This window comes from Hydra vulgaris, chromosome 09, assembly GCF_038396675.1.
Source record: "Hydra vulgaris chromosome 09, alternate assembly HydraT2T_AEP".
NCBI classification, from domain to species: domain Eukaryota; kingdom Metazoa; phylum Cnidaria; class Hydrozoa; order Anthoathecata; family Hydridae; genus Hydra; species Hydra vulgaris.
In genome coordinates, this window is record NC_088928.1 from 13,760,663 (window position 1) to 13,772,782 (window position 12,120).

The 12,120-nt window shown below is 27.7% G+C and overlaps 1 protein-coding gene across 1 annotated transcript in view; it reads left to right on the forward strand.

Moving 5' to 3' along the window:
• Positions 1-413: 413 nt before the first annotated feature.
• The window catches only part of LOC124811205 (uncharacterized), a 138,761-nt gene continuing 127,054 nt past the window's right edge, over positions 414-12,120 (forward strand). The window contains exon 1 of the mRNA XM_065806390.1: positions 414-498. Within this exon, the coding sequence (XP_065662462.1) occupies positions 469-498 (30 nt within the window). The 5' untranslated portion in view covers positions 414-468. The remainder of the gene's footprint in view (positions 499-12,120) is intronic.

Consider the following 12,120-nt stretch of genomic DNA (forward strand, 5'->3'; position numbering starts at 1 on the left):
ACGTATTTAGAGGCATTTAGAATGTGTCTTGTATTTACTAAATAAATACCGAATTCTTATTGCAGATATTTTATAAGCTTACAAAATAGCCGTAAAATAAGGCTATTTTGGAATATATATATATATATATATATATATATATATATATATATATATATATATATATATATATATATATATATATATATATATATATATATATAACACATTTGTTATTAGTTATAAAACTTTTTTAACAATTGTTCTTAAAAATTCAATCTATATTTTAAAATACTACGATTTTAACTTTTTACCATTGGTTCACAGCAACACAATATATTATGATAACCACATCGTCATACAAGCATTAAATATAGATAAATGTATAGTTCATAAAACTTACAGTATTCAGGAATATTTTTGTCTAAATAAATCTTGGATATATATTTTATGACGCAAATGTTGTGTAACTTAAACAAGTAAAAAAAGATGTTTGTCGAAAAAAAAACTATTATTTCGGTATGTAGCTTGTTATGTTTTAACTGTTGTTAAAAAACCGTTACTTAATCAAGAGTTTTTATTCAATAAAATCAAATTTTATATTTTTACTTTTAATTTAAGTATTGTATGCCATTAAAAAGGTTTAAAAATAAGAAGTACAAAAGGATTGTACTTCAAGAAAATAAATTACATAGGCATTATATATCTTAATTGATTTTACTTCGACAGATATACATTCTATAAATTAATCTGTGTGTTGAATGCAAAACTCCAGAAGTTGAAGTCAACTGAATTGAACTTGTAATATTTTGAAGCAAATATATTTCAAAAAATACTTCTATGTATTTTCATTACAAAGGCTAACATAAAATTTTGGTTAACTAGCAATTTTAAATAACAAGAAATGCATTTCTAATAACATAAATTGGCTGAGCAGATCATTTATATGGTACAAGTACCAAAGCAGATTATGAAATCAGCTGAATTCTTATAAGTAATCTGCCGAATAATTTGGCAAATCAATCCTGTTAAAGACCTACCCAAAATAGGCTAGGTACAACCGGCAGAGCAGATTGGCTAAGCAGATCATTTATATGGTACAAATGTCTGAACGGAATATAAAATCAGCTGTATACTAGTAATTATTCTGCAAATATTTTGGCAGATCAATCTTGGCTAATAATTTGGCAGATCACATGCACAAAGTTAATCAAGTGTTTAAAGACTTGATTCTGGTGCAAAAATGATTTTTGTGTTAGGTAGCAAACGCCTAACCTATAAAAAAATGATCTGCCGTATTCTAACATGCGATCTGTTAAAAAGTTTGGCAGATCACATGTTAGATTAGGCTGTTTGAATTTCGGCAATTTTTACTACAATGTGTCATGTTTGATTGAAGATCTGTTGCATTTTGAATATGTTATCCAGAGGCACAGAACGGGAGGGGGGGGGGGGGGATGAAAGAGCAGATTGTTCAGGGCGGCAGATGTTAAAGGGGGCACCATATAATAACAGTTTTTTTAAAAAAAGAAAAGGTCCTTATATTTTAATACAAAATAATTAGAAAAATTGGGGCTCCTTCAGGATTGCTGTCCCAGGCGGCGTAAAGGCTCTCGGCGTCCCTGATACCATCAGTAGTTTTATACTAACTAGTGACAATATATCCTTTATAACATCAACCTTTAGTTCTACGTGACACATTGTACCTAAATTGATACTTTTTACCATTAATTTTCATTTTGATGTGCATTATTTTTCAAAGCATGTTTGGCGGAGCACATTACAATAATTCTAGCATTTGTTCTCACGAATTAGTTAGCAAAACACTTATAAGTATTCAGTTTATTTTATAATTCAAGAGAATGTCTCTAATAGGAGTTCAGCTGATTTTATAATTCAAGAGAATGTCTCTAATAGGAGTTCAGCTGATTTTATAATTCAAGAGAATGTCTCTAATAGGAGTTCAGCTGATTTTATAATTCGTTTTGACGTTTGTATCATATAAATGATCTGCTTTGACAATTTGCTCTGCTCAGTCGATTGTGCCTTCTTTAAGTTCATGTTTAAAAAAAATATTTTTTTTCTAGCGTAACACTTAAACAATGGAATTTCTAAAAAACGCAAGTGGGGTAGTGGGATTGATATTCGGACAAACAAATAACTTGGCGTCAACAAAAAATTGCGCTACTTTGATACCACAATTAAAATAAAAGTCCTCATTATTTTTTTTTCTATTGATTTGCATAACTGCATTATTAAATTACAAATATTTACGACAATCTAAAATAAAACCACATTATAACTTGTATTATAAATATTATTTGCTATTTAATGGGTTAAAACCACACTAGGGTACCAGTACTTAGCTTAATAAAGTGAATAATGTGTTTTATTTATAGTAAATATCAGTTTGTTATCCTACTTATTTTTGTATCGTTATAATTAATTTTTTTTGCTTATTAATAAATAATTTGCTGAACGATCTGAATGCACTGTTCAGATTATATATTTTAAGATTTCAGATATACATTGTTCATTAAACCGTATACGAAAAAAATGTAGTAAAAAAACAATGCGTACTACTATATAATATTATATGATTCATATTATTCATTATTCTATGTCCGAAGATATTTCTCGGTGAAGCTTTGTGCTTTTAAAGGCTTAAGCACGTTTGGCTCAACTGTCATCTCAGTCTTGTGTCACATTAAGCCTTCGAGTTTGATGTACATTACTTGTTACACTTTCTGGAAACAAAATAACTTGTGATTTAATAGTAACTCATAAAAAAACAACTTTGTGTAAAGCTTTGTGATTTAGAGAAGTTAACTTTTATGTTAACATCCCAAGAAAAAAATATACTAACCTATATTGCAGTAAGTAGATAAAGTTGGTGATAACCATTCTGAAAGAAAAAGCATTACATTAAAAAAATAATTAAAACAATAGTAAAAACATTTCAATAAAATATAACTGAATTATAAAGTAGATGTACCTTCATATTAAAATCTATTTACATATTTATTAGCTAAATAAAATTTACTATAATTTTATGTGTACAAAGTTACTAAAAAAATCACTTACTCTCAGCTGTGATGACCCTTCGAAAAGGAGGACTATGTCAAATGAACAATTTCTACTGCTTGTTTTTCGAAGTACCTGTTCAGGGCAATATTTGAATTTTTTTTTTTTGTATATATGTATATATATATATGTATATATATATATATATATATATATATATATTATATATATATATATATATATATATATATAATTTAAAAAATTTTAAAAAGCATTCTACAAAATAGAGTACTCAATGTTCTAAAAAGAACAGAGCAGTTATAAAGTAGTAGAAAATCACTTAACAAATTTTTTTTTTCATTTTAACACTGTGTTTCATTAATAAAAACTCATCAGAAATGAATGATCAAATTAATAAAACTTCAATTTATACCAAAAATTAAATTACAGTAAGTCGCAAATGTCTTAACTACTGCAAATTTTCACACATTGGTGGAATATGCTGACACTATTAAAAAAAAAATTCTTTCGAATTGTGATATATATATATATATATATATATATATATATATATATATATATATATATATATATATATATATATATATATATATATATATATATATATATTACACATTACAAACATCATAAAGTTGTGCCTAATACGTGTATTATACAATATAATGTATTACAATATAGTGTATTACACAATATAATGTATTATAAAACTCAGGGGTTAGACCCCACAGGTTTTCTGAAACACATGACACTCGTTTTTTCGTTTCAGTTATCCAACGGAATGGTGTGCACATATGTATATCAAAATCATAATAGTGATTTATAATTTTTATTTAATTTTTCAACGTAGTTAGTAGTTAAAAGTTAATTACTGAAGATATTTTTACGTTATAAAGATATTACCTCTTTCTTTTTAGCATTTCTGTTGCGTTTGTGCGTGTTTCTATTTTTATTTTTAATAATATTTAAATCAGATGAGTTTTTTGAAAACTTTAGCTTTTCTCTTGCTCTTTGGACGTTGCTAAAGTATATAATAAAATATCATTCGAGTAATGATAATAAGGTTCAAAAACATATAATTCATGACTTTGGACAAACCAAGTGAGCATTGGACGTTCTAAGACGTGCAGCGGATGTTGATTGGGCGTCCAGACGTTTGTTGGACGTCCAATTCCACGAAGAAAAAGTAGACAGCATGTTAAAGAATTACTATTACCTGCTTTTTTCTATATCCAAACACTAAATTTTTTTTAACTATTAGATTAAATTAGTTCATGATTAGGTCTACCTAGTTTGCTGACCAGTAGAACAATTTCACCGGAATTATTTCACTAAATAAATCACCCATGTTTTTGTAAACTAAACATTTTTTATAAGCTGTATAAAAAAGATGAATAATTTTTTTTTTAGTCTGATAAATTTTATAACGTTACACTTATAAAGGACAAATTTGAAAGAAATAGTCCATAACAAAGTCACATAGTAGATTTTTAAATCAAGTTTTATATAGTAAACATTAAAGTTTAATGCTTTAACGTTTAACTGTTTAATTTAAACAAATTTAAACGTTTCATCAAAAATTAAATTGTTAATAAAATGAAACTTAGTGGCTAGTTTAAGAAATTAAAAGTTATTATAGAATTACAAAAATATTCTTAATAACCAAGTAATTTTTTTAATAACACAATAAATATTTAGCTAGTTCAAGTACAGTAAAATTGTTGCAGCTCTTAACTTGTTGCAGTAATCATTATTATTCATATATAATATATTATTTTACATTAATGAACATATATATTATATGTGATTGTTTATGAAAATGTATTACCTTATCATATACCATGATATATAATAATGATGTATGTATATTAATCAGTGCCATGGCTAGTACTAGGAGGAAACCTACTTTCCCTAAAACCTGTCATAAGGGCCCCAAATTTATAAAAATTTGTCCACTAGGTATTACTAAAAAAAAAATTCCTTACATTTGCAAGAGGGCACCTAACATTGCAAACGGGCCCCCTAAATTCGCTAGCTCCCCCCCCTCCTCCAAAGTGTGTTTAATGATACATTAAACATAACTATGTTGAATTGATAATATTTTTTTTTATTTTTTTTTTTATTTATTTTTTGGTGCTCCAAGAAGTCCTAACGGTCTTGTCACGGAGCACCGCGGAGGTGCATTTAACCAGGAAGTTCACGCCTCCTTCCTTACCGTGACGCGAAAATATGTCCAGAGCTCGTTTCGAACCTGGAAATATTATATATTTAATTAATACCATTGTTAATAAATTTTTGCTATCTCTTTTTACAAGTAAATAAATCATGTCATTTTTCGGACGAGTGTATAACTCTTTTAATATTTATAATGTATAATGAATACTAAATGAAAAAAGATATGAAAACGAGCGTTTTATTTCAATAAACACACCTTACGGAATATTCTGTCAAGTGTTATTACGGAAAAAAAAAGTCAAAGATTTTGAAAACACAATATTTTCCAATTTTTTTGCTGAAAATGAAGAGGTTCATGTTTATTTTTATTAGTTCTACCCCACACAATGTTGGCATATAATATGCGTCATTAAATGAGTGAATAATATAGTTTAAGCTTTTTGATATTTTATTATTCAATTTTTTTATAAGCTAATTTCAAATCAGGTTTTCATCAAAATAAATACGAAGAAAGATGGTAACCGTTGTTTTTTTTTAAATATTATTACCAATAAAATAAGAATGCAAGTCATGCGTTATAAAATGTTTATTGTGATTAGGAGAAAAAAAAATCCGTTTTGTTTTATTAAGATGAAGAGGTTTTTTTAGAATTTATTTGATTTAAAATAATCAGAAAATCTTACTTGTTCTTTATTCATATAATGAAATAGTAACGTAATGTTATTGTGAGATAAAAATAAGTTCGTGGTGTCTGCAAACGTAATCGTCATTAACTTTGAAGCTTTATGAAAATCTTTGATGTAAATAAGGAAGAGAAGAGGTCTTAATATTGATCCCTGCTGAACTCCACGAGTTATATCAAGCAAGTTTAGTGGTGATGCTACATCAATATATACAAATCGTCAGGTTATAATAATTTTGTTCTACATCCAAATTTGAAAAAATTAAGTTTTTACGGGTTTTATTTATTTTTTAATAATTTTTCTCTATCAGAACTACTTAAAAAAATATAAAAAAAAAATTCTAGTAATGTCAAATCAGGTGCAACCGATTGTTTTATACCCAATATTGCATTATTTATAAATGTTGTTTTGTAGTGTTTCCACCAACTAATCAAATTGAATATTATTCACATGAATTAAATCTGTAAAGTTTTATTTCCTACGATTTAATTTTAAAATGGCGGAAGAAAATAGTGTTCTGAAAAGATTTTAGAAGACGAGAGAAAAATTTTGTTAAATGGATTGTGAGGAATGTCTCAGATCAAAAAGCAACACTTTTTAATTAAAACTACAGAACGACTAGATAAAAAAGAACTCGGGCAAATAAACAATTCAAGAAGAAATATACATATTTTTACATTGTCAACAGCATATTAGACATCAGCAGCTGGCAAGTATCGTACTATCATGAGAATAAACTTGAAACTGGTATTTCTGCCGCTACGAAATGAGGAAAATATTGTAAAACAAGTTCTTCAACTTACTAAACAGAGTATAGAAAACCATCATCTTGTTTCTACGCCACATTATTGTCAAAGATTTCCCGCAAACAATACTTTGATGGGTTGTTGAATTTGAAGAAGCTTTATGAGTTGTATTTAACATATTGTACTCAATGTGAAACTCTACCTGCAAACAAATGTATCTATTGAAATTTCTTTGATACCAAATTCGATATTGAATTTAACAAGCTGAAAAAAATCTATGTGATAAGTGCTACCAACTTTGCATTATTAATTATGCAAATAAAGAGCAAATCAAAAGATATAACATATTGCATTAAAAGTTGAACTCCTCTGCTACAACTATAGTATGTATTGACCTACAATATGTATTGAGCTTGCCAAAAAGTAATGTGGGAAACTTCTTTTATGAAAGAATTTTTCTAATATTAAGAAGTTCATACTTTGGTTTGATTCTTATTTTACACAGAGTAGAAACAGTCATATGTCAGCAGCGTTGTGTGAGTTTATTTATTGATCATCCAAATATTGAAATCATTCAACAAAAGTATGGTAAGCTTGAATATAGCTCCATTCAGGAATGTGATAACATGCTAGTCAGATTTAGAAATTATTACATTCAGCAGAAATACTCAGGCCTCTTGGTTTGGCGAAAGCAATGTTGACAGTTAACTTGCGTAAACTATTGTTTTTTTATTAAATACAAAAAAGCGACATTAAAATTTTTTTAATGTCAAAATTGCCAGTCTTATGAAGTAGAAGAAGCTTCCATACTTTAATGTCAAAAGACTTGTATACAGCTCTAATGCTCCTGGCCATGTGTATTTCAAGACATGTTTTACAGATACTTTGAAAAAGGCGCGGCTGTTTATGCCAAAAAACACACAAGCATCAGTAAGTAATTTTAAAGAACCATTAATTCCATTGGTGTCCTGTTTTCGATACAATGTTGAAATTTCTATTGAGAAAGTAAAAGATATTGGTACTATGTACCCATGCATGCCAGCTGTAGATGTTTATTTCTATAAAACCTTTTTTCAGTAGTGTTTTCTTTTTTAGCTCTCTTTTCGATGTGGAAATAAATTTAATTTTAATTATCCAATTTATATACTTTAGTTATGTCATGTTATATTCAGTTTTATGTTGTATAAGGTTTATTCTAAGTTTAACAAAACTATTCAATGGTTTTGAACAAAGTTTTCATATTATTAGTATTAAAAACTTGCATGTCTACTTTCAATTAATCTTTTTAGATAAAAGTGATTTTCATTTAATTAATATAGTTTAGGTAAAATTAAGTTTGTTTTAATTGAAACTGCCGATCCAATCAGAATGTCAATGGAATTCTGTCAAAGTATTTAGTTTATTAAATCATCATATACATTTAAATTTGCAAATTAAGTGTTCTAGGTTTCTATATTCACTTTTAAACGCCAATTTCTTGTATTACATTTACTTATCGCGAAACGTTTAAATTGTATTTACAATTGTATTTAAAAAATGGAGATAATATTAACGCAAATACAAAATATTATTAGGGTAAATTTTAAACTAAAAAATTTGTTGTGTTCTATTTGAGACCATTATAGCATTTTGAGCAAGTCGTTTTTTTTTTAAGACACAACTATTTTTAGTACATAGCAAAGTGTTGAAAGACGTTTGCATTAATAAAAAATGTATTGCCAGTTCTTCTGCATTGCATTGGAAAACTTAACTTGATTCATCTCAGTTTTAATAAATAGCGAGTTAAAAAAAAAATAATTTTAACATGACAAAATTGCTTTTGTTTACTTAAATAGCTTTTAAACCAATTTAAAACACTACCATCTATACTGTAAACCTTTCGTTTATTTAAAAGAATAAGGTGATATATTGTATTGAAAGCTTTAGCTAATCTTTCAAAACCACAACTGTATATTGGCAACTATCAAAGGAGTTGGCTATACCACTAGTGAACTGGAAAAGTGCGTTCTTTGTTGAGTCATTTTTTTAAAAATGCATATTAACTGTTATATATTAAATTGCTTATCGATAAATGACTATAAAATATGCTTTATAAAATTTCTCCAAGATTTTCGAAAATATGGATAAAATAGATATTAGACGATAGTTAGTAAATACATTTGCGAAATCTCCTTCTTCAAATATAGGAGCCACCTTCGCAATTTTTAGTTGGTTAGGAGGAATTACGATTTCTTTTCATTGAAAATACGTTTAAATAAAATTGATTTATATAAGAAGCCGTTTTCAAGCTACTATAATTAAAGAAGACAACCGGTAAGTGATCAAAAATGTCACTGGCCTTTTTTAAGAGATTCATTAAATAAATCTGTTGTTATTATATTATCAATAATCTTTAATCTACACACAATTTTAGGCAGTATTTATGAGTATAACATTAAGTTTAAAAATCTTAGTTTGATGGAAAAAAAAAAGAAAGTTTCAGTTAATAGTTTTCTTCTTAAGTAAAAACATTTTTTAACAACAACAAAAAATCTAACTAAGAGTGCAAATACCAGTGCACAATGTATTTATATGGTTATATAATTATGAAACTATCAAATATAAACATGAAATACATCAATACCAGCATTTTTGGGATCAAAAAATTTAAATTTGTAATAAAAACAAATTATGCGCGCCTAAGATGCGTAAATCGCACATGTACGAGTGTTAGTGTTGTTTACGCATAAAAATAATGATTTCAAGAGCAAATTGGAATTTATTCATCCAAAATACCATAAAAATATTAAGAATATTATTTATTAAAATTTTTTTTTTTAAGTGTACCTAAAGCATGTATTACACAAACACATACGTGTTAGAGTTGTTTACGCGTACAAAGAATAACTTAATGTTTGGATTAGTGATTTACCGAAACCGAAATTTGAGCCGAAACCGAAAGTACCGAAATTTCGGTTCAGTGAAGCCGTAGCCGAAACCGGAACCAAAATTTCGGCCGAAACCAAAACCGAAATTTCGGCCGAAATTTGAAAATGAATGTTTAAAATCCCTGAACCTTTTATAATCACCGAATTAAAGCAAAAAAAAACTATTTTACATATATCTAGCCAATCACCATGTAGCATAGTTTGATAAAAACTCTAATATGTCAAGACATTTCAATAATTAAAGGTAATGAAGCATTTTCTCTGCGAAATACATATTTTTTCATGTTTTCTGGCAAAAGTCTGTTTCTTTCATTTTAAAGAATTTCTCCAGCAGTTAAAAACAATCTTTTAACTTCGGCAGATGTTGGTGGAGGTCTAAGGAATCTCTTTGCTACTTTTGCCAAACCAAACTTTGCTTTTAATGTTGTTTTCTTATAAAAGTCTATGAAACTTTTTTTTTTTTGTTATTTAGGTGCCCCAAGAAGACCTATAGGTCTTGTCACAGAGCACTGCGGAAGTGCATTTAACCAGGAAGTTCACGCCTCCTTCATTACCGTGACGCAAAAATATATCCGAAGCTTGTTTTGAGCCTGGATCTCCTGCTTAAAAGGCAAGGGATCTAACCACTACGCCACGGTCGCACAAGAAACTTCAGACCTTTTTTGAAATTTGAATCAATTTTTGAGATTTATCGGACTGCCGGTAGTTGTATTGCTTTTTCAGTTAAGAGATTTTTTAGAGTAAACCACTTCTTAAATGTGATAAAAGTCCGCTAAGTGATTGAAGTTTTGGATTGTGCGATCCACGAGATATTTTCAAATTGCAAGTTCCGTATTTGAAATCACTAACTGTCACGGTAAAATGATTCCATAAACCAGTTTTTTATCGATTATTTTCCATTGTAAAATTTAGCACTGAGAAACTTTTGATGAAACTATTGGTTTGGGTTGCTTTACTTAAATGTTAATTCATTTTAAGAATGATTTGAGAATAGTAACTTAAAACTATTATGTAACGTGATTTCAATTAAAATTTTTACAATTGTTATAATTAAAAATTGATTTACTCTTATTGTAAAAAGGCGTTTTTTATAATACTTTATGTACTCTGTTTTGTAAAAGGCTTCTGACGATAAGATCATTTGATCTTCTTTTAGAAGCCTTGTTTGTATTTGAAAAAAATATGTAATTTATATATATTACGTCAAATGTAAACAAAAACTTACGAAAAAAAAAAGAAAAAAAAAAAAAAAAAAAAATTTACTAAAAAACGATTACAATTAGAAAACTGTCATGATCCCACTCTAAATTAAAACTTTAAAAAAATCTTTTAAAAGTTTCGGTTCATTTCGGTTGCGGTTTGAACCGAAATTTCGGCTGATACAGGAAAAGTAAAAAAATTGTTGAAGCAGAAATTTCGGTTTCGGCTTCGGCCGAAACTTCGGCCGAAAGTTTCCGTTCACTAGTTTGGATACTTAAAACTAAGACGCGCACATTACAAATTACAATAAAAATTTGGCGTCACAAAATCAAAATACCTTAATAACTAACTTATGTAACTAATCTATTAACAAAACAAAAAATACGAAATACTATAGCAAATAAGGTTTATTCCTTCATTACGACATTAACTAAAACAAAAATTTTGGGGTAGTGATTTTGCATTTTCAAATTTGTATTTTTTTGAAACTAATGTTTAGTATAACTGTATCACTTCTGATCAAAAGGTTTTAGTACTGGTTCATCATAATCTTCTTTCAAGTCATTTTTGCTGAATGGTTCAATCTTTGCAAATTTTTTGAGTCACTGTCTATAGTGTCAGAGAATAAGAGTATAAGATAGTTTAATAATAATACTAGCCACAACTTTAAGGTTCATTTCATAACAGAAGGTTACTGATCATAGGATTACCATCAGTAATTTTGTAAATTAATTGTAATTAAATGTAATTTTGATAATTAAACTTATTTCGGTTATATGAGCAAAAATAAAAGCATTTTGCTATAAAAATAAAAACATTTTGTAATAAAAATAATAAAAAAGCGTTTTTGTAAATAAAAACAAATGCCCTTCTGGAATAGTTCCCATCATTAGTATTGCATAAAATTTGTATGGGTATTTAACTAAAAAGTTTAGCTCCCCTCTAAACCTCTGTTAAATTCTGGATCGCTGGATCAATAATCTAGATTATTAATTTCAGTTGGCTTATCTTCACAAACATCACATAATTGGAAGGACAGAGTGTTAATAAGAGCATTCACCATTTTATCATTCAACGTTGTTAAGTTTAGTTTAAACTTAAATCTAACAGTTGTATCAGGTTTGCTTTTTCCAACTTCTAACTATACCTCAAACTTGACCAGTCATTCATTCAGTCATTCATTTCTGCTTTAAGACGTTTAACTTCATTTCTTTTTAGTTTTTTTTTTTCATTCCTAGATATTGGAAATGTATGGGCTTATAGTTATGTGACCTTCTTAAATAACCGTACATTTTTCTTCCAGGTAGTTAATTTAAAAGGAACAATGGTTGTTTGAAAAAAACTTTGCTCGTTAACTAAGGCCTCGCC